At 36.4% G+C, this 24829-nt stretch overlaps 1 protein-coding gene across 1 annotated transcript in view; it reads right to left on the bottom strand.

Annotated features, from left to right (window-relative positions):
* Positions 1 to 24829, bottom strand: part of MAP4K5 (mitogen-activated protein kinase kinase kinase kinase 5) — a 182637-nt gene that overhangs the window by 58014 nt on the left and 99794 nt on the right. Inside the window, exons 8-12 of the mRNA XM_042781362.1 lie at positions 21256 to 21387; positions 19352 to 19414; positions 17153 to 17234; positions 16086 to 16202; positions 273 to 351 (exon numbers count right to left, since the gene is read on the bottom strand). Coding sequence (XP_042637296.1) covers positions 273 to 351; positions 16086 to 16202; positions 17153 to 17234; positions 19352 to 19414; positions 21256 to 21387 — 473 coding nt within the window. The remainder of the gene's footprint in view (positions 1 to 272; positions 352 to 16085; positions 16203 to 17152; positions 17235 to 19351; positions 19415 to 21255; positions 21388 to 24829) is intronic.

The following is a 24829-nucleotide window of genomic DNA, read 5'->3' on the forward strand; positions in this document are numbered from 1 at the left end:
GTCCCCAACTCCAGTCTCTACAATATTGCAGTTTGTACAGCTGGAATGTCAGAGAGTTGGGTATATGAAGTCATGTCAGTTAGAATGAACCATCCCACTTTTGGCTGAAGATCTAAATCACTGACACAGAGAAGCAGCCCCAATTTTCAGACATTCCAGTATGTTAAAGTATGTAGCCTCAGTTAGTCTGAGATTTTATTATTCCATAAAAAATATAAGAACATTCAATTCAACCCTCCAAAAACACCAATTGAATTATACCAAATACATACAATTTATTTCTGAAGCTGTCCGTTCAGCTCTGACATTCCTGTTTGTAGATCTAATGGTATGACGAATGATTGCATGGGGCTGTGAATATAAGCACAACACACACACATTAACAAATTTCAGTAATTAAGTTAAAAGGTCAAACTTTCTCTTTTTAATTAAATGATAATTTATTGACAAATATGATTATTTACTAATAAGTTATAAGAAACATAAATAAAACGAGTAAAGTAATTTATTCCATGTTTATACTATGCAAAATACTGAAGGGATGAAAAAACATGTCAGACAGGGATCTAGTTCTCAGAGAAGGAAGATGAGACACATACACAAACAGAGGAAAGTAAGTAAGTGCCATTAAGAAGATAAACTGATTACTCTTAAAGCCCAGATCAGGAGAATTACCTTTCACCTGAATGGGTACAGAAATTCTTCATGAAAGAATTCTAATGTGATCTTGGGCCCTAAAAGACAAATAGGCTTTGAATATATAAATATGTGGGAGAAGAATTCTAGATACCTCGAAGAATATGAACAAAGTGATGAAGAAAGAAAAAGAAATTGTGTTATGGGTTTCTACTTGGCTACAGTGATTAGGTGAAGAGATAATAGAAGATAGACTGGGGTAAGGTAGATTATGAAGGGCTCTAAATGCCAGGCTAGAGTTCTCAATTTTATTTCTTGGCAAAAAAAAAAAAGGAATTTTTGGGAGAAAAAAAAAAAAAAAAAAAAAAAAAAAACAACTTCTGGTTGATTTTTTCTATAGCCCTTCTATTTTCTGTGAACTGCTGTATGGAAAGTGAATTTGCTCTGTAAATTTTCACCCAAATCACAATTAAAAAAAAAAAAAAAAGGAATTTTTGGAGAATTTACAGCAAGGGAGGAGTATCAAAGAGGCAGGCTTTCCATGTAATCTGATAATTATATTAAGAGGACATAAACCAAACCAAACCCACTGCCACTGAGTTGATTCACACTCAAAGTGACCGCCACTGGGTTTCCAAGGCTGTAAATCTTTACAGAAGTAGATTGCCTCATCTTCCTCCCATGGAGCAGCTGGTGGGTTTGAACCGCTGACTTTCTGGTTAGCAGCCAAATGTCTTACCACTACACCATCAGAGCTCCTTTAAGAGTGCACAGAGGGGAGAAACACTGGATGTACGGAGATCAGGTAAGAATACTGTAGTAAGTCAAGCTAGAAGCTTACAACATCCATACTTCTACTCTGTTCTTCTGAAGCTCCTGTTCCTCTGAAGCTGTATCTTCAGCTCAACCTCTGTCTACCAAATTTCTGCTGATTCCCTCTCATTGATTGATGACTCTGAAAATGGCTTGTATTTTTTCCCTTCTAATTAAGGAACCATCACCACAGCAAAAGATTTCAAAGGCCCAGGTGGATGTACTATCCGTTGTTCTGGACTTAAATTCTATGACCTCACCTCTAAAGACATTCTTTCATATTTAAACAAACTCTCTCCACTCTTAAGATCACATCTTGGATCCTGTCATCAACTCACAAATTCACACTACACTCCAAATACCAGATCCTGTGAGTTTGCCAATACTCCCATTCTACATGGTTAATTCTCTCAGTGAAAATCTCAAGTCCATGAATACATATACTTTCTCATTTTCCATCAGCATCTCTTCTATCTTCACTTTTTTCCCTATCCAGTTTAGATCTGGTGGTCCCTAATTTCAAGAAATTTCTTGTCAAATCTTAACTTCCCTTTGCCCCACTCTCCTTCAATACAAGAGCATGGCAAAATGCTAACCATGGATGAACTCAACTACCTCTGTGCTCACATCTTAGCTATCAATCACTGCTGGAGGAAAATTACAAGGTAGTAAACACTGAAAACTCACCTCATCTGAGCCCTAAAGTTTGCCTACAGACACCTCCCTAGTCATTTTACCCATCCATTCTCTTCTACTACTATACCTTCTCCAGACTCTTTAAACCCACCCACTTTCCTTCACTTTCAGATGACCTTGCCACTTAATTCACAGAGAAAGTAGAAGTCATCAGATAGGACTTACTCAATATCTAGCTACAATTTCAATCATCCTTTCTAATGCCAGGGAAGAAGTCTAAAACCAAGTCCCTTAAAATACTCTCGATCCAAGTTTCTCCTTCCTTCTCAGGGACTTTGCCTACTTATTTTGCCTCTCTTGCATCATCTTTGGTAGTGTAGTGCCTAAGGCACTTGACTGCTAACCAGAAGGCTGGCAGTTCAAACCCACCAGCCACTCCTCTGAAGGAAGGTAGGGCAATCTACTTCCCTAGTGACACTGCCTTGGTAACCCAAGGAGGGGTCGCTATGAGTCAGGTCCGACTCAACGGCACATAACACCACCACCACCACCACCAATGAATCATCTATTTAATCTTTTTCACAAGCATTTAAGCCTGTTCAATATTTTGCTCCCCTAAAAAAAATGACTCTCTTTTCAACTCATTCTCCTCTACCTACTTACTGCTCTCTTCTACACTTCTCTTTCACAACCAAATTTCATAAACGAAGTACTACACTTACCTTTCAAAACTCTCTAATCCAGTTTCTCCTCCACTATTTGAAAATTACCCTTGTTAAAGTCATCAAACGACAACACTTAAACACAAAGACTACTTTAATTTCCAGGCAGTATCCTTGTTGAAACTCTCTTATTTCAGTGTTTCTTACCAATCTCTTTTGCCAATTCTTTTTCAACTTGAGCCCTATATTTTGGGAGAAATCTCAGGGTTCTGTCCTAGCCTTCTTGTTTTCTCATTCTACATGCTTCTCCTGGGTGATTTTTTACCCTTACAGCATCTACTACATTTGTATGCCATGACTCTCAAATCTATACCTCTAGTCTGAAATCTTCTCCCAAGCTGAAACTGTGTAGACAAATCCTTAATTCTCCAAAATATACAAAACCAAACTCATATTTCTTCTCAACCCTGATTTCATTCTACAGTTCCTATCTTAGTAAATGGTACTTTTATCTAACAGCTGCTCAAATCAGAAATCTGGTGGTAATTCTTTTCTAATCCTTCTCCCTCATATCTTCATCTAATCACCAGCTCTCAAATAATTCTTGAATTAGTTCACTTTTCTCCATCCTTTCTCTACCACTCTAATATAAACTACCACCATTTCTATCTTGGATAACCGCAAGAGTCTCTTAACAAGCTTCCCATTTTGTAGTCACAGACAGCTTTTTAAAAAAACGTAACTGATGACATCACTTCCTTTTCCTTTAACTCTTCCTCCTGTTCTCAGGCTTTTAAAAAAAGAAATTTTTTTTTTTGTGGTTGTTGAGAATATACACAGCAAAACATACACCAATTCAACAGTTTCTATATGCACCATTTAGTGACAATGATTACATTCTCTGAATTATGCAACCATTCTCATATTTTTGAATTGTTCCTCCACCATTAACACAAATTCACTGCTCCTTATGGTTCCTATCTAATCTTCCAAGTTGTTGGTGTCACTTTGATCCCATATAAATAGTTCTTCTTAAAATAGCATAATGCTCAAGGCAGACTTTTTTTTTCCTACTTAAGTTAAACTACTGTTTGGTTTTTAATATGACTTCAAGGGATATTTTTCATTTAAGGGCAAATTTCAAGAATTCATCCAGTTCATGACTCCATGAAATCTGGAGTCCATTAGAGTTTGAAACTGTTCTGCATCTCCTCTTTTTGATCAGAATTTTTCTACAGAATTTTTAATCAAATTCTTCAGTAATGGTAGGTGGGTACCATCCAGTTTTTCTGGTCTCAAGGCAAAGGAGGCAGTTGTCATAGAGGCACTTAGCCTTGTATTCCATATCCTCTTCCTATTCCTGACTCTCCCTCTTCCTTGGTTGCTCCAGGTGAACAAAGAATAATTGAGCCTTGGATGGCTACCTGCAAGCTTTGTGTGTGTGGCTTTCAACTGTGGTTTGGGTGAAAGTTTATAGAGCACATTAGTTTCTCATTCAATAATCTATTCTTATTTTGTTTTGTGACATTAGTGGCAATCTCACAATGAATCAGCATTCTTCTCACTTCCTTCTGGGTTCCCTGTTTCCATTAGTCCTTCTTTCCTACCCCTTCCTGCCTTCTGAACTTTTGTTTTTGGGCAAATGCTACCCTCTGGTCTCATATAGTTGATTGTTCTGAGGAGTATGTTCCCCATGGATGTTACTGTTCACTTTATAGACCTGTATTGTTTGGTTGTAGGTGATTCCTGAAGGTGTGTTCAGTTCCAGGTCTGAGAGGTATTGGAGTTATAGGCTCAAGAGTTCCACCAGTCTCTATCAGACCAGTAAGTTGGGTCTTTTTCACAAGGCAGAATTTTGTTCTACGTTTTTTTCCTACTCTGTCCAGGACCTTCTGTTGTGATCCTGATCAGTGTGTAATTCTTCTGTTTTTAGGTTAGTGGAGACTAATGTTTTCCTGAGTCTTCAATACTCTTTACCCTTCTTTGCTCCAGATGGGGAGAGACTGCATCTTAGAAGGCTGATCATCAGCTTTTAAGACTTCAATCACTATTCACCAAAGTAGAACGTAGAACATTGTCTTTATGAAGTATGTTATGCCAACTGGCCTAGATGTCCCAAGACAACAGCCCTAAGCCCCCAAGTCCATTGACTCAGTCCTTCAAGGTGTTTGGTTATGGCTAAGTTTTCATACCTCTGTACCCTGTATGTTCTACTATGTACACAGATACATTTGCAGCATGCACAAATACATATGTAGAAAATTTCTGCCAAAACTATCTATCTTACAGGTATACTCTCATATACCATCTCATACCTGTTGAGCTCATGTATCTACATGTGTATCCATTCATAAATTGTTATTACTGTTACTGCAGGATGGTGTATGTGATAGTATTTACCATTGCTGTTTCTCTCTCTTATATACCTCCTAGTGTTTTCCTCTGAATTGGTCATGTTGTGCTGACCTCCCCCTTACTGTATATTGCCTTTTCTATCATCCAAGTTAATACATGTCTATTCTTTACTTATTTTCCCTCCCTCCCACTTCTATGCCTGGTGACCATCAAAGAACGTTTCTTTCTGTGTGTAAACCTTTTCTTGACTTTTTACTATAGTGGTCTCATACAACATTTAGCCTTTTGTGACTTATTTCAATCAACATAATGTCTTCCAGGTTCATCCATGCTATGTTTCACGGATTCCTTGTTACTCTTTAATGTAGAGTAGTATTCCATTGTGTGTATGTTCCATAGTTTTATCTGTTCATGCACTGATGGGCACTTAGGTTGTTTCCATCTTTTTGCTATTGTGAATAATGCTGTGATGAATATGAGTGTGAATATATCTATGTGTGTCATGGCTTTTTTCTCTAGAATAAACACCTAGTAGAGGGATTGCTAGATCACGTGGTATCCAACTTCTAACTTTTTAAAGTGTCATGCAGTTTTCCACATGGGTTATACCATTTTATAATCCCACCAACAGTGTATGAGAATTCAAATCTCTCCATACTCTCACCAGCATTTGCTGTTTACTGGTTTTTTGATCACTGCTATTATTGCCAGGGGTAAGATAGTATCTTGTTGTTTTGATTTGCATCTCTTTAGTGGCTAACAATTGCAAGCATTTCTTCATGTGTTTGTTGGCCACTTAAATATCTTTTTTTGGGCGAAGAGTCTGTTCATGTCCTTTGCCCATTTTTTTTTTTTTTTTTAAACTGGACTGTTTGTCTTTTCTTGTTGAGATTTTTGAAGTTTCTATAAATTTCAGAGATTAGTGCCTTGTCAGATATATCATTGGCAATTTTTTTCTCCCCAGTCAGTAGGTTCACTTTTTACTTTCTTGGAGAAGTCTTTTGAAGAGCCTAAGTGTTTAACTTTTAGCAGGTCCCATTTATCCAGTTAATGTTCTGCTGTTCATGCATTTGTAGTTATTTCTAGTATTCTATTTATGCCACATATTAGAGTCTTTATCATTATTCCTATTTTTCTTATATGATTTTATACTTTTAGGTTTTATATTTAGGTCTTTGATCCCTTTTGAGTTAGTTTTTGTGTATGGTGTAAGGTATGGATCATGTTTCATTTTTCTGGGAATGGATAACCAGTTTTGCCAACATCATTTGTTAGACTATCTCTTTCCCATGTAATATATTTCAGCCCTTCGATCAGCTCTCCACAGGTGGATGGATTTACTTCTGACTTCTCAATTCTGTTCCACTGGTCTACATGTCTGTCATTATACTAGTATTAGGCTATTATGACTACTGTGGCTGTACAGTAGGTTTTGAAATCAGGTAGTCTGAGGCTTTTTATTTTGTTATTCTTCTCCAAAAATGCTTTATTTACTTAAGTGAGATCTCTTTCCTTTCTACATAATGTGGGTGAGAATGCTGTTGGAATTTGGATTGGAATTATATCTGCAGATTGCTTTGGGAAGTACTGACATTTTCTCAATGTTAAGCCTTTTATGCAACACTCGCAAACTTTTAAGATCCTAGGCACTACACAATGAACTAGGAGGTAGAAGAGAAGCAGCAAACATGTTATTAGGCCAAGTAACTGAGGTGTCCCATGAAACCATGATTCAACTTCCAATCCAAGAAACCAAAACCCATTAGGTTTTCAGTTGTACATAGCAGCCTCAGACGCTACTCTTTTTTTGGTCACTGTTGTTATCTATAGGTATGCATTGCTTAATGTCTATTTAGCATTGCATATACATCCATGGTCTCATATATGTATATATTTTTTAAAAAAAGGGCAATCAGTTCTCCTTTTATTATTTCCCCCTAATGGTTTTAAAGACCCCAAACCTCCAGAGTGAATGAGCAGCTCCAGGCACATCCGAATCTTCGCAGCATCTCTTATTCCACCTCCTCCCAGCTTCATTCAACTGACAAACATCAGTGTAGCCTTTTACTTCAGGCACAGGGTAGGGCATGCTGTAGTTCCTCTGCTCCTGCTGTGGGTGCAAGCAGCCTCAGCCAGGCCTGGGGCACTCACGGGCTTCTGTTTCTGAGTGGTGTAGGCTGTGGCTGCACATGATGAGGAGGCAGTTGTACAAACAGGGCTACAGTGGCCAGGGCCACTACTACTCTTATGCTCCTGGCACTCCTAACCTTCTCCCCACTCAGTCCTTGCGGACATCTCTATGTACCCCTCGTGTACTACTCTTACCCTCCACCCAGATGTATACCAAGTCCCAGTCTATTGGTGGGCACAGATTCTCCCTGGTCCAGCCACATACCAGGTAAGGCTAGACTTCTGTATCCAGTGGATATAACTCTTCATCTTTGCCTGGTGGGTTCTCATACGGTTTTAATGTAACAGGTTTCATGAGGATTTAACTACAGAATATATAGGGTCTGTCTCCATATAACATGGTGTTTACACAACGTTCAAACTGTTAACGTCCCATTTTACAGAACATATCATGGACATTAAATGACACATATCTGTTACCTATCACACAAGTTTTTCCAATTCAACCTTTTATAGGTTTCCCACTCATTAACAGCTACTAAAATCATCATCTGCGCAATCCTATCTTTAATCAATGTGATATTTCTATCACTGTTAAGCCTCTATGTGCTCCTTCCTCCTAACCTTGGTAAACATTAATAAACTCTGTTCTCTATACATCTGACTTTTCTTGTCATTTTATACAAGTGAAATCATACAATATTTGTCCTTTTATGACTGACTTAGTTCACTCAGCATCTCTTCAAGCCACATCCATACTGTAGAATGTACTAGGACTTCATTTGTCCTACTGGCTGAGTAGAATTCCATTGTATATATGTACCACATTTTGTTAATCCATTCATCTGTTGATGGGCATTTAGGATGTTTCTATATTTCAGCTTATCTGACTAGTGCTGCAGTGAACACTGGTATATAAGTTTTTTTAAGGCTCTGCTTTCAAGTCTTGTGGGTATGCATCTAGAAGTGGAAATGCTGGTTCAATGTTAGTTCTGAAGAGCCCTGGTGGTACAGTGGGGTTAAGTGGTTGGCTGCTAACCAAAAGGTCAGTGGTTTGAACTCACCAGCTGCTCTGCATGACAGAGAGTAGCAGTTTGCTTCCATGAAGATTACAGTCTTGGAAACTCCTTGGGACAGTTACACTCTATCAGTCCGTTGTACTGTGGTGGCTTGTGTGTGGCTGTAAGGATGGAGGCTCCGCCACCAGTATTTCATGTACCAGAAGGGTCACACATGGTAGGCAGGTTTCAGCGGAGCTTCCAGACTAAGACAGACTGAGAAGGAGGAAGGGGCCATTCACTTCTTAAAGAACTAGCCAGTGAACAGCAGTGAAACACTCTGATATATTACTAGAAAACTTTATGAATAGCCCTGATACACTGTTTGATATAGTGATGGAAGATGAGGCCCTCAGGTCAGAAGGCACTCAATAGATGACTAGGGAAGAACTGCTTCCTTAAAGTACAGTTGACCTTAATGACATGGATGGAATAAAGATTTGGGACCTTCATTTCCTGATGTGGCATGGCTCAAAATAGGAAAAAAACACCTGGAAACGTCCATTAATAATCATAATGTGGAATGTACGAAGTATGAATCTAGGAAAACTGGAAGTTATCAAAAATTATATGGAAGGCATAAAGATTGATATCCTAAGCATTAGTGAACTGAAATGGACCAGTTTTGGCCATTTTGAACCAGACAATCATATGATGTACTATGTCAGGAATGACAAACTGAAGAGGAATGACATCGTGGAATTCATTATCACAAAAATGTTCCAAGATCTATCCTTAAGTACAATGTTGTCAGTGACAGGATAATATCCATATGCCTACAAGGAAGATCAGTTAATATTAGTAGCATTCAAATTTACACACCAACCACCAAAGCCAAAGATGAGGAAATTGAAGATTTTTACCAACTTCTGCAGTTTGAAATTGACCAAACATGCAATCAAGATGTCTTGATTATTACTGGTGATTGGAATGCAAAAGTGGGAAACAAACAAATCACTGGTAGTTGGAAAATATGGCCTTGGTGACAGAAAGGATGCCAGAGACTGCATGATAAAATTTTGCAAGACCAACAACTTACTCATTGCAAATATGTTTTTTCAACAACATAAATAGTGGCTATATAAGTAGACCTCATCAGATTAACACTCAGGAATCAGATCAACTACATCTGTGGAAAGAAATGATGGAGAAGCTCAGTATCTTCAGCCAAAACAAAGCCAGGAGTTGACTGTGGAACAGACCATCAACTGCTCATATACAAGTTCAAGCTGAAGCTGAAGACAATTAAAACAAGTCCAAGAGAACAAAAATACAACCTTGATTATATCCCACCTGAATTTAGAGACCATTTGAAGAACAGATTTCACCCACTGAACATCAACAACCAAAAACCAGAAGAACTGTGGAATGACATCAAGAACATCACAAAGCAAGCTAAAAGATTATTAAAAAGACAAGCAAGGAAGAAAAGACCAAGATGGATGTTACAAGAGACTCTGAAACTTGATCTTGAATGGAGAGTAGCTAATGCAAATGGAAGAAATGACAAGAAAAAAAAAGCTGAACAGAAGATTTCAAACAGCAGCTTGAGAAGACAAAATCAATCATTATAATGAAATGTGCAAAGACCTGGAGTTAGAAAACCAAAAGGGAAGAACACTCTTGGCATTTCTCAAGCTGAAAGAACTCAAGAAAAAATTTAAGCCTCGAGTTGCAATATTGAAAGATTTTATGGGCTAAATATTGAATGATGCAGGAAACATCAAAAATAGATGGAAGGAATACCCAGAGTCACTGTACAAAAAAAGAAATGGCTGATGTTCATGTATTTCAGGAGGTGGCATGTGATCAAGAATCAATGGTACCGAAGGAAGAAGTCAAAGCTGCATGGAAAGAACTGGCAAAAACAAGGCTCCAGGAATTGACAAAATACCCCTGGAGACATTTCTACAAACAGATGCCATGTGGGGGCACTTACTCATCTCTGCCAAGAAATTTGGAAGACAGCTACCTGGTCAACTGACTGGAAGAGAGCCATATTTGCATCCATTCCAAAGAAAGGAGATCCCACAGAATGTGGAAATTATTGAACAATATCATTAATATCACATTCAAGTAAAATTCTGAAGATAATTCAAGTGGTTGCAGCAGTATATTGACAGGGAACTTCCAGAAATGCAACCTGGATTCAGAAGATGGTGTGGAATGAGGGATATCATTGCTGACGTCAGATGGATCCTGGCTGAAAGCAAAGAATACCAGAAAGATGTTTACTTGTTTTATTGACTATGGGAAAGCATTCAACTGTGTGGATCATAACAAATTATGGATACCATTGAGAAGAATGGGAATTCCAGAACACTTAATTGTACTCATAAGGAACCTGTACATAAACCAGGAGGCTGTTGTTCAAAAAGAACAAGGGGACACTGCATGGTTTAAAATCAGGAAGGGAGTGGGTCATGGTTCTATCCTTTCACCATACTTATTCAATCTGTATGCTGAGCAAATAATCCAAGAAGCTGGACCATATGAAGAAGAACACAGCATCAGGATTAGAGGAAGACGCATTAGCAACCTAGAGTACACAGACGACACAACCTTGCTTGCTGAAAGTGAAGATGACTTGAGGCACCTACTGATGAAGTTTAAGGACTGCAATTTACAGTATGGATTATATCTCAACATAAAGAAAATGAAAATCCTCACAACTAGACCATTAAGCAGCATCATGATAAATGGAGAAAAGACTGAAGTTGTCAAAAACTTCGTATTACTTGGTTCCACAATCAACACCAATGGAAGCAGCAGTCAAGGAATCAGACAACATACTGCACTGGGCAAATCTGCTGCAAAAGGCCTCTTTAAAGTGCTAAAGAGCAAAGATGTCTCTCTGAAGACTAAGGGGAACCTAATGCAAGCCATGGTATTTTCAGTTGCCTTATATGCATGTGAAAGCTGGACAGTGAATAACAAAGACTGGAGAAGAGTTGATGCTTTTGAGTTGTGATGCTGGATAAGAATACTGAAAGTACCATGGAGTGCCAGAAGAACAAACAAATCTGTCTTGGAAAAAGTGCAGCCAGAATGCTCCCTGGAAGTGAGAATGACCAGACTTCATCTCACCTAACTTTGGTTATGTTGTTGAAAGCGGCCATTTCCTGGAGAAGGATATCATGCTTGGTACAGCGGAGGGTCGGTGAAAAAGGGGAAAGCCTTCAATGAAATGGACTGACACAGTGGCTGTTTACATATAGCAAGGATCATGAGGCTGGCGCAGGACTTGTTCTGTTGTACACAGAGTCATTATGAGTCGGAGCCGACTCAACGGCACAACAAAAACATAGTGTCACTATGAGTGTCACTATGAATTGACTCAATGGCAATGGGTTTGGTTTGTTTTTTGGTGTTAGTTCTATTTTTAGTTTTTTGAAGAACCATCACAGTTTTTCACAATGGCTTTACCATTTTGCATTCCCACTAGAATGGGTACGGGTTCTAATTTCCCCACTCCTTGTCAATAACTGTTATTTTCTGCTTTTTAGTATTAGTCATCCTAGTGGGAATGAAATGGTATCTCATTACAGCTTTGACTTGCATCTCTCTTATGGCTAATGACACAAAGCACCTTTCCATGTGTTGGTGGATATCTGAATATTCCCTTTAGTGAAACATCTACTCAAGTCCCTTATCATTTTATGATTAGGTTGTCTTTTTGTTATTAAGATGTCAAAGTTTTATATATATTTTGGTCATTAGATTCTCGTCAGATGTATGGTTTCCAAAAATATTCTTAGAAGAAATAGCAGTGGCAATGCTGTTGGGCCTAGCTTTTAACAATGGATTATCTAATATAATGACAAAAGCACAAAATGTAAGAGACAAAATAAATAGGACCTCATAAAAATTAAAAACTTTATTTTATCAAAAGATTTTACCAAAAATGTGAAAAGATAAGCTATTGACTGGGAGAATGCTCTTAGGTTTATAAAACTGTACATTTTTAATATGATTTGCAACAGCCAGTATCATGCTCTGTAATCTCATCTCTGACCACTTCTGTCCTTGTTTCCACTCTATCCAGACTGACTTTCTTTAGTTATTTAAGTACCACCTTTTATTCACCTGGCTTTCAAACATACTATATTCCCTCTGCTCAGAATACTTATACCACTCTCTTCTTCCAATTCCAATTCAACCTTAAGATTTTTAGTTTAAATATCATTTCTACAATGAGTCCTTTCCTCTCCCCATAATATGTCTCTATAAGAGTTTTGGTGGCCCTGTGGTTAAGGCATTAGGATGCTAAGCAAAAGGTCAATGGTTCAAACTTAGCAATTGCTCCATGGGAGAAAGATGAGGCAGTCTGGTTCTGTAAAGATTCACAGCCTTGGAAACACTATGGGGCTTGCTATGAGTCAAAATCCACTCAATTGCAATGGAGTTTTTTTGTTTGGACAGCACTATCTCCCCTTCCACAACAGTTATCACACTTGTAAATTACTTGTTGGTGTTTTTTAATTTTCTTTGAGGCTGTAAGTTCTTTGAAGACAATGATAGTGTCAGTCTCACCCACCAGCGTGTTCTCAACTGCCTGCTGCAAGGTTTTGCATTTGAAGGATGAAAAAGTATGGTGATATTATTAAACAGAAATAAGAGAATTTAGAAGGTAGATTTGGGAAGCTCAGCAAAATGGTGTAGAAAATAAAACACAGACTTAGTTATTAACATAACCAACCAAACCAAGCCAAACTCACTGCTATCGAGTCGATTCTGATTCACAGCAATCCCCATTAGGTTTCCAGGGCTATAAATCTTTATGGAAGCAGACTGCCTCATCTTTCTTCCACAGAGTGGCTGGTGGGTTCGAACCACTGACCTTTTGGTTATTAGCCAAATGCATTAACCATTGCTCCACCAGAGCTCCTTTAACATAACCAGTGAAGAGTAACTGGAGATTCAAGTAATATACAATTCTTCCTATAAGCTATAATAATTTTCTAACCTTTAATGAACTTATTCATCAAGCTCAAATCTGAGAATGATTAAATCGGAAAATATGCTATGCATGGTTGGTTTATTATTTTCAATGAAAGTTCATTTAACATTCAGAAAAAGAATGGGTACCTACTACATACAGGACTATGCTAGATACTCACCAAACCAAACCAAACTCACTGCCGTCAAATAGATTTCAACTCATAGTAACCCCCACTGAGTTTCCAAGGCAGTAAATCTTTATGGAAGTAGATTGCCCCATCTTCTTTCCGCGAGCAGCTAATAGGTTTCAACCACCAATCTTCTGGTTAGCGGTCAAATGCCTTAGACACTATGCCACCAGAGTTCCTTTTTGCACTAAAACAAGGCTAAAGAAGAATCATATACACCTGTTCTAACTTACCAACAAATGCTTAAAAACACAACAGTTAGGAACGGATCTCATTGATAACCTGGGGACTGCCTGTAATACCTACCTCAAAGGACTGTTTTGATTATTAGATGAATCAATATGGAAATTACTTGGCATAATGCTTGGTACACAATGGATATTGTCAGTAATTGTTGACATTTAAAAGGTATAATTTAAGCAAACATGGAATAGAAAATTCCACTCAATATGTAACAACAACATGTAAACTTTAGTTCTATATTTTTGCTAGAAATAAAAGTGGAGATAAAAAGGGAAATAAAGGTATAAAAAGAAATGAAAAGACAGATACAAAAAGAGAAGTAAAAAGAATCATAAAAGAGAGGCGAAACACTGGTGAAAATATAGTTGTGTTTTAAATAGGCATAAACAAGTACCTGCCTAGGTCACAAAGCAAGCCTCAGTAATTTTAAAAACATTGAAATACTACGGAGCATCTTCTCAGATTACAATGCTATAAAATTAGAAATCAACAAGAGGAAAGAAAGGAAGAAAAATCAGATATGTGGAAACTGAGTAACATCTTGTTTAACAGCTACTGGGTAACAGAAGAAATGAAAAATGAAATTAAAGAAATTCCTCGAATCAAATGAGAATGAAAATTCAGCATACCAAAAAAATTTGGGACACAGCAAAAGCAGTGCTCAGAGGTCAATTTATAGCAATGAATGGACACATCAAAGAAAAAAAAATAAGAACCAAAATCAACACATTAACCCATAATCTCCAACAATTAGAAAAAGAACAGCAAAAATGCCTACAGTCACCAGAAGAAAGGAAGTAAGACTAGAACAGAAATAAATGAAACAGAAAAACAATAGAAAGAATCAACAAGATCAGACACTAGTTCTTTGAAAGGATTAATAACATTGACAATCACTGGCAAATTTAACAAAGAGAAGACAGAAAATGCAAATAAGAAGTAGGCGATGTCTCAACAGACCCAACAGTAATAAAGAGGTATCTGCCAATGGGCAGGAAGTCCCTCACACTTGATTAGAAAGTTGTTCTTATAAACATAATATATTCAAAATAATTCTATGGTGTTTTCAGAGAAATTAAACAAAGTTTAAATAAACCCTACAAGAGATTATATAAAAAATAATAATTTCCAACAAGCATTGGAAAGGAGAATATTTTCTAAGAACTTCAGCTTAAATCTCTAACATTATTTATATTCTGCTAATGATCTGGTAGCATAGTGGCTAAGACACTTACCTGCTAACCAGACGGCTGGCGGTTCAAACCCACCAGCCACTCCTCGGAAGGAAGGTTGGGCAATCCTATTTCCATAGTGATACTGCCTCGGAAACCCAAGGAGGGGATGCTATGAGTCGGGTTTGACTTGACGGCACATAACAACAACAACAACAACAAATGATCTGTACAGGAGCTCTGGTAGCACAATGCCTAAGGCACTTGACTGCTAACCAGAAGGCTAGTGGTTCAACCCACCAGCCACTCCTGGTAGGGAAGACTGGGGAATCTACTTCCATAGAGATACCGCCTGGGAAACCCCAGGAGGGGTTGCTTTGAGTCGGGGCCGACTGGATGGCACATAACAACAACAACAACAATGATCTGTATATGAAGGTGCCTTGGTAGCACAGTAGTTAAGTGCTTAGCTGTTAACTGAAAGGCTAGCCATTCAAAACCACCAGTTGCTCCACAGGAGAAAGATACAGCAGTCTGCTTCCATAAAGACTGCAGCCTTGTAAACCCTACAGTACAGGTTCTACTTTGCCCTATAGGGTTCACTGTGAGTTGGAATTGACTTAAAGGCAACAGGAATGATCTGCATAATAGAGAAGGAACAAAAATGATCTAGGAAGTCTCTTTTGTGAAAAAGAATATGTACTTATGCTGTGGCTAACCTTTTGTTATCCTGGTCTGATACAATGTTCTTAAAACCTTTAATCCTTAGAAATGAATGTCCTTTATGTATGTTCTTAGAAAGACCAAAATTTTCACTTAAGAAGTGGAGGTCTGGGGAGATGGGAAAACACTGAGAGGGTTGAAGAGAGTACTAACAACCACCTCTGGATTTCTAGGGGAAAAGGGGGCAGACCTGATTCTAATCTCAGCTACCTCTTAAAATCTTTAGGCAAATTAAGGAGGAAAAAACATAGTGATAAGGAGAGTAATAATTCTAGTTCTGTGCAGAAGAAGAACTGAGAAAAAGTATAACCAGTAATACATGCAGGTAAACCACTAATACACGCAGGGTAAGTGCCTTAGGCACTACGCTACCAGAGCTCCTAAGTGTAGTTAATCTAAGTTAATTAACAGTATAGTTGATCTTCTTAGCTAAACCTCTTAACAAACTTGAAAATTAAATTAGAAAAAAAATTCTAAGGCCATATTAAACATTTGTTTTAAAATATTAGACTGCAAACATTTCCTTACCTCAAAGTCATCATCATCACCTTCAATGTAATGTGCATGGTTGTCTGGATTGTTCACTTTATCCAACAGTTCAACTGCTAGGGCCCTAGAGAGACCTGGCTGCCCAACAAAAGTATGCTAAGTAAAAACAAAACAAAATTTCATGAGTATGTCTTTACATCTATAGCATATTTGAAAATTTATTTGTGCTTTTATATCTAGTAACTATTACAGACATACATATGGGAACCTACTGATACAAATAAATCAGAAAATGTATTAGTAAAATGTTAACAGAGAATCCAGAACTACATATAGCTAAAAAATCTTCATGCTGCAAGTTAAGAACATGAATAATTTCTTTATATAGAGCTATTTAATCTGTATTACAGGTAAAATTTTATCTATGGCTATATCAATGATATTCATTACCATGTCCTTATATTGAGATACAAATAAATACTGTGGATAGTCCAATAATTTCACAATAGGAAAAAAAAAAGAATCGCATGTATTCTACTATGTTTAATTCTACAAAACTGTGCTACTGTATAAAGATTTATATAATTAAATATTGTAACAATGCAATAGAACTACTGGGCTGTTGTAATCACTGACTTTTTTAAATAAAAAATTTTAAACACACAAATATACCCAGAGCATTCTGTAAATTTACAAAGGAAGCCATGAAAAACAATTGATCTTAGATAACAGTAACATTTTTAAGAGCTTTCTCTAAGGCAGGAGTTACCACACTATGGCCCATGGGCAAAATCTGGTGCATTATCTCTTCTTGCAAATAATGTTGTACTGGAACATAGCCATACTCATTCCTATCCACTATGGCTGCTTTTGCCTACAATGGCAGAACTGAGTGGCTGCAATAAAGACTATATGGCTCACAAAGCCTAAAATAATTTCCATCTAGCCCTTTACAGAGTTTACCAAGCCTTCTTTACAGAGTTTACCAAGCCTTGCTCTAAAAGGACATTAACATCTCTATATTAAAAACCTAAATACTTTTGTTCTAATGATTGGTTAATTGCTGTTTGACTACAGGAAATCCCCCTAAAATTTCAATGACTTACAGTCAGAAGTCTTTCAGCAGTTGGTCTTTTTTTGGGGTTTTTGGTTAGTGCTATTTTGACAAAATTATGGAATGTTGATGACCTTCAAATAGAAAGAGACATGTACAAAAATATTTCACCAGTATTAGTTTTTTTTGTGTGTGTGTTACTAAATAAAATTAACTTATAAGCAGTTAGTAAGTTTGAAATACATGTTTTTTTCCATAGGCCTCAGCCCTAATCAAGCCAAAAAACGAAATCTACAGCATAGTATACTGCCTAGAAACATCGATGTCAGTTTTATCTCTTAAGTAAAATGCAATTAGGTAACAGAATAGTAATGTAAAACCTCTAAAAAAGATATTAAAAATTAGAAATGGGCAGATTGAGTCTTATGATTTGTACATGTGTGTCCCAGGTATCATGTAGGAATCAAAATGACCTTTTCTCATTTCCTAATTTATGTAACAGATAAGTGTTCTTGCTATACCAAAACAGCAATGGAGGTACATGGATGGCATGGAGGTACAGGGGGGCCAGTGTAAGAGACTACAATATTTAAATTCTAAAAAGGCACTGAATTTAAGAAAGAGAACAAAGAAGAAGGAGAAATTTTAGCAATCAGAAGAGTTTTCTAGCCACCTGGATCCATGAGATAGAGAAGGCAGAAAATATAACATATTTAATCATGTTTTGATTATTAATTAATGGCAAAGAAAGTATTTCCACCATTGTCAAAATTGACTGGAGGAGAGACAGGCTAGAACAAAAGAGATGGACTAATCTGAGTGATTGCTTAGCAATGACAGCAACCACACAGTTCTCCATAAAGAAATCAAATTACTGCACTGCATGTGGTGGCTCATTTGGCAGAGACAGCATGGAGTCAGATAGTATCTGTCTGGCAAAAGTTCTCCAGTGCTAATGACTGCAATGGAATCTGACAGTGCAGATAAATAGTGAATTTACTGTTTATAGCTTAGAGTCACTCATTCCTGAATGTTCAGTCATTCCTGTCATAAAGTCTTCCAGTTCCAGATACCTGGAAACTTAGGGCACAGAAGTAAGAGAGAAACCAGCATCAATACAAAAGAATATAGCTAACAATAGTATATAAATTTCTTGTCTTCCAAAGCATGATTTGCCTTTCACTATTGGCATCATCCCCCACATGGCCCAGATCCTAAATAACACTATGAATAGGCAGGCTAACTAAGCACAAAGCAGTGATTTAGAACCTTCTTTGGGGGAGGGACCTCTTAGAAACTGAGATAAGCTATGGACTCCCTTCTCAGAAAAAAACAGATACACATATAGAATTCTGGGAGCTCATGAATCACCAAGAGATTAAGAATTAACACATAGATATAGAATTCCTAAATTTAGGAACTTGGCAATTTTTATGTACATAGATTTTTTATTAAACATAAACCAAAAAACCAAGCTCACTGCCCTCAAGTCAGATCTGACTTGACCCCTCCTTGGGTTTCTGAGGCAGTATCACTACGGAAGTAGATTGCCCAATCTTCCTTCCTTCCGAGGAGTAGCTGGTGGGTTTGAACTGCCACCCTTCTGGGTAGCAGTCAAATAAATGTCTCAGGCATTATGCCACCAGAACATACAAGAACAGTAAAATACCAAAAACGTAACTGTTAATTTTTATCATACAATTGAAGATATCCTTATAGACTATATATGTGCTTTACCTTGCATGAGGAAGAGATGAGGATAAAAATAAGTAATAACCTTTTTTGAGTAATACGAAAGAAAAGAAAGAAAAACCAATAGAAATTGATTGTAAGTGTCATAGTATCTGGGAAACCTCTTCATATCATCTCCCATGAAAGTCAGCATGTAAATGGGAGCAAAGGAATGCAGGGCAACAATAGATAAATCTCCAAAATCTTAATGTATCCATTTTGTGGATATCCATTTGTACATATTTCAAATTCTTTCCTCACTGTACTCTTGCACAAGCTGGCCAAAAAAACTAAGAAAATGACTGAGTTTTATGAGAGGCAGTAGTGGATGAGTAAGAAGCCTAAAAATAAACCGAGATCCTTGCCTTAATAGCTCTGCAAGTAAATGACCTATCCTGTGTAACTTCTGGCAAACTGCTTAATGCCTCTAGGTTTCAATTTCATCTATAAAATAAGGGAACTGAACTTGTGTTCCTTACAACTATAAAATTATATAAGTCTATATATTCTTTAAACTCACCATTTTGTTTTGTCCTTTAGCTTTGGAGGCTGAAAATTACTTTTTGACATTAAGAAGAGGGCTCTGAAATACAAATTTCAGTTACATAAAATCAATACCAAAATACTCATATACATGCAATAATCAGAATGAATACTCTGTAATGCATTTATACAAGATTACTACTTATATAGGCACTGATGAAAATTGGCATGAAATACAAAAATTGAGGTTTTTGTAATTTTGGACAGTTCATGGAAATTTTCTCCTGGCTATAGAGAAGATCTTTAAACTTCAAATAAGCCTTCACTCACAAGGCAAAGCTACCACATTAGAGAAGCGTGTTATTATCATACTGTTACATCTATAACTAATATTGTATCTTAAGCAATGTCTATATAATTGTATGTCAGTCTGTAACACTGAGATAATACATTACTCTAACATTAGGTTGTATGTTTAACCAAATACTGCTCTTTACTATTATTTTGTGTGTATAAAAGCCAATCCTATCCATTTCCTGATCTGTTTCTCTTTTCACACAATAATTTTACATATTCTCATTTACATGAATGACACTGAAGTCAATCTGAAAGAGGACTTTCTTTCTCCATGAATTCATCTCTGACTCATTTTCCCACGGATTATATGTAGGTAGAAGAATAGAGGATTTAAGAAGGAAGTTCTAAAATCCTCTATTTCATTTTTTATATAAAACTTCTTCCAGAATGATTCATATGTAAAGGAAAACTGAAAAAGACCTATACTCCTATCACCCTAAGACAATAACTATTTAAAATGTCCTGTTCTTTTCAGATTTTTTTCTAAGTACTTACCAATTACTACATTACAATTACATTATATAAAATACTGCATTCTGCTCTTTCACTAATAATTAATTTTATTAATTGCTAAGTAATAATTTATAATTCAAACAATAACAGCACATTGTTTAGACTAACAGTTAAAAAATATTGTTAGACACTTAGATTTTTCCCCCTCTTATCCTAAAAAGGCTAATTCTTCAATTTTTCTTTTTTTGGATTACTTCCTGAATATAATTTCTAAGTAGTGAAATCAGTGAACCATTTCTCTGTCCTTAACAAATGAAACATCAAGTTATTTTCCTAATGGTCTGTACTCATCTACATTCTAGCTAAAAGTAAGGATCTTTTAGCTTGTGAGGTTGAAGGGTATGTTTCTTCAGTACATGGTACTTCCTCATAAACTAACTTTTATCTCTTTGTTAAAGGGGGGGTTCTCTGAGTTTCTTATGTAATCCTTTGTCTATTACATGCCAGGAGAACATTTTCTCCATTCTGTTGATTTTCTTTTTAATTTTATACCAAAGTTTTACATCTTAGTCCCATTAATGCTTTCCCTCAAAATACTGAAAATCTTTCCAAAGGCCTTCAAACACATAAATGTAAATATATATGCTAAATAAATGCTAAAATGTAAATAATTATAATAAGCATAGTGATCACTTCATTATCCCTAAAGAAAGTAAAAAGAAACAAAATCAAACAAGAATATATATATATTTTTTTTAAAAAATCTCATCTTCATTTCTTTAAAATTCTAATTAGGACAAAAAAGAAAGTAGTTGAACTGATGAAAGAATTAGTCTACAGAGTCAAAAAAAAACCTTTTTAAGGATGATAACTGCTATCACCTAATATGATTATTCTGAGAAGATTCTTTCACGGAAATGCCTTAAAGTGAATAGACAACTCACTATATGCTGTTTTAGGTACAGCAATACCAGAGGAAAAGGTTTAGGTAAAATTATCTCTAAGTCCCTTATGCATATCTTTATTATGCTGACACACTGGAAAATGAGCTTGGAATACTTGATTTATCAGTAATTAACAATCTCCCAAAGACTTTTTTGATAACTGTGTAATTGTAAATAATGAGAACACCTCATTGGATGAAGATCAAACATAGGTGGTTGAAGTTCTCCAAGTTCAATTGCTGTTATTCCTACTGCCCAGATATCACAGAGTTGGTTGTATCCACCATTCTTTTCTACTGCTGCAACTTCTGGGGCCATCCTAGAAGGAATCAAAGAAAATAATATTTTTATTATTAAAAATATGAAATTTACTACCTCTTGATATATTCACTATATTCGTAAAGTTGAATGAAAGAAATTAGAAAACAGAAAAATATACTACTCAATAAAATATTTCAACTAAAAACTTCAACGTGTGTATTTAAAAGTATTTATTTAAAAGAATATGATGTTTTCCTATCTTTGGGGAAAGAGATCAAGATAATTAATATTCTTGTAGAAAACTGTGGAGAAACTCTAAGGGTGTTACAATGACTGGGGCCAAGCATCTCTAAATAATTTTCCAGGAATGGGGATGTAGATCTGATGGACAGACATGATGTCGGAGTAAAAGAAAATGATCACAATGGAGAAAGGTAACTGAAAGCAAGCTTCATGGAGGAAAGAGGTTGAGCTTCAGCCCAGGGAAAATAAACAGCTTTTATCTCCTCTGCCCAGTGGAATCAGTTAGTGGAGGCTAACTGGAGTACAGATGACCAGGATGGTTATACTTCCTGGCAGAGTGGGAAGGACAGCTGTGATCAATCAATCTGCCATGAGTGAAAAAAAGGTGGAGTGTATGCCATTCATACTCACAGGAAGAGCTTAAGATAAACACAGAAAATGAGTATTTTAGGAAGGTAATGAACAAAATGAAAGCAGTACTATTTTTTCCGGTATAGTTAGGGTACAGAAAACCAGTTTTGACTAGAGAAGAACGTTCACAAGGGAGGTTGTCTCGAGTAAGGAAATAAGCCTAAGATGAAGAAAATTCTATAGTCAATTTTCACCTGTGTTTTCTTTTAACTTTTAAGTGACAGGGTTTTTTCCCTGGTTAAAGAGCTCTGGTGGCATGGTGGGTAAGACATTTGGCTGCTAAACAGAAGGTCAGTGGTTCAAACCCACAAGCTGCTCTGCAGGAAGAAGATCAGGCACTCTACTTCTGAAAAGATTTACAGCCTTGAAACCCAATGGGGGTCGCTATGAGTCAGAACCAACATGATGGCAGTGGGTTTGGTTTGCGTTTTTCCTCATTATTAAACGTAATATGTTGACTAAAGAAAATTTGGAATACATTAAAAAAAAAAACAGGGAAGAAAATAATTCAAGTGCAATTCCCTCCAGAGAGTGCTTCTATTTCACACATTTTCATCCACAATTTTTATTTAAACACACACATACACAAACACAGTTTATAAAGTGATATGCTCATATGCTACTTTTTAATCTTGCTTTAATATATGAGTCTCTCACCATTTAATCAGCTTATATGATTTTTAATAGGGACATATTATTTCATTAAACAAAAGTACATAATTTCTTTTAACTAATTACTTATATTCATATTTCCTGCAATTTTCCATCAATAAAATATTGTGACAAAGTTCTTCACATACAACTCTACAAACCTCTCTAACAAAATTATTACAAGTAGAATTATTGTGACTAAAAGGTATAAACATTCTTTAAGGTTTTTAAAATATTGTTGCCAAATTATCCTTCAAATTTTTCCTACCAATTTCTACTTCCATTATCAATTATTCAATAATAATGGGTATTACCATGATTCTGAATAGAATTTCACTGTATATTTAAGTTTGCGTTTTTATCATTGAGGATAAACATTTTTCATATGCTTTATATAAAATATGCTTTATTTTAGAACTATTTTTAATAAGACATTATCTTACTGATTTTTAAGCACTTAATATATTTAAAGATATTAAAACTACTTCGTCGTATTTTTGCCAGTATTTCCTGGTTTGTTGCTTGCTTTTTAATTTTGTTGATATCCAATTAAGCTGACGGATATATACAAGTTTCAAATTTTCAAGTTGTTAAATTTATCAGGTTATCCCTTTAGGGTTTTATGCTTTTATTCCAAGAAAAGTTTCTTCAACTATGAAAGCCGACAGTCACTGCTTTTGGTTTCACTTTTATATTTAATGTTTTAATCCATATACAATTTATTTTGGCATTAGGTATGAGGTATGGAGCTACTTTAAATTTCTTTCCAAACAATTATCCAAACAATGCTTAGTAAAGAATCTAATCTTTCATGTACATTTTAAATGTCATCTTTTATAACATTTACTAAAATATTTTACATATTAAGATTTATTACTAGGCTTTCTATTGTATTTCAATGATCTGTCTGTATCAACAACAAAAGCAGTGTTTTAGAAAGGTTATTTTCAGTAATTAGTAGAATGCACCAGAATTAGGAGTGGCTGGTGTAGACCAAAGGAATCCTGGTGGTACAGTGGTTAAAGGGATTGGCTGCTTGCTAACTGAACAGCTGGTGGTTTGAACACACCACGTGCTTTTTGGGAGAAAGTTGTTACAGTCTGTTTCTGCAAAGATTACAGCCTTGGAAACCCTATGGAACAGTTCTACTCTATCCTACCGTGTCACTATGAGTTAGAATTGACTCCACAGTAACAGGTTTTGTGCAGACTACATGGTAGAGTAGGAAGTAAGAATTTTAATCATGAAGAAGTAAAGCTGTAGATTAAAACAGAAACAACAATACAAGAAAATTAAAAAAATGTATTTCTTCTGTAAAGTCTCACACCATACGAGTCCTCTCAAAACAAGATCCCAGCGCAGTAGAAATTGTTAGTATCTTAACACAGGGAGGCTTTTTGTTTGGGGGTGGCTCTGTTTTAAGGCCGGGGCCCAAGGTAGGTGGGCCTGGGGCTCAGCAGCTGCTTTTCGCTTATTGTTGTTTGCTGTTGAGTTGGACCCGACTCATAGCAACCCCTCCTTGGGTTTCTGAGGCAGTATCACTACGGAAGTAGATTGCCCAACCTTCCTTCCGAGGAGTTCACTTAGGGGTGGCTTTATTTTAATGCCGGAGCCCAAAGCAGGCTGACGCAATGGGGTTAGGAACAACTAAGAGGGATGAACTTGTCTGTCAGTATGTCATCCTGTGGTGGCTTATGTGTTGCTGTGAGGCTGGAGGCTATGCCATCAATGTTGCAAAATGCCAGTAGAATTACCCATGTGGACAGGTTTCAGTGGAACTTCCAGGCTAAGACAGACTCAGAAGGAAGAGGTCATCCACTTCTCAAACAATTGGCCAGTGAAAACCTTATGAATAGCGAAACACTGTCTGATACATTACTGGAAAACTTTATGAATGACCCTGAAACACTGTCTGATATCCGTTCAGAAGATGAGCCCATCAGGTAGGAAGGGACTCAAAATCTGATTGGGGAAGAACTGACTCCTCAGATTAGAGACAACCTAAACGATATGGATAGAGTAAAGCTTTTGGGACCTCCACTGGCTGATGTGGCATGACTCAAAATGAGTAGAAACAGATGCAAACATTCATTAATAATTGGAACACAGAATGTACGAGGTATGAATCTGGAAAATTGGAAGTTGTCAAAAATGAAATGAAATACAATGTATAAAGATTGATATCCTAGGCATTA

The sequence above is a fragment of the Orycteropus afer genome, unplaced genomic scaffold (assembly GCF_000298275.1).
Source record: "Orycteropus afer afer isolate SDZICR_OR568_19922 unplaced genomic scaffold, OryAfe1.0 scaffold00111, whole genome shotgun sequence".
Lineage (NCBI taxonomy): Eukaryota > Metazoa > Chordata > Mammalia > Tubulidentata > Orycteropodidae > Orycteropus > Orycteropus afer.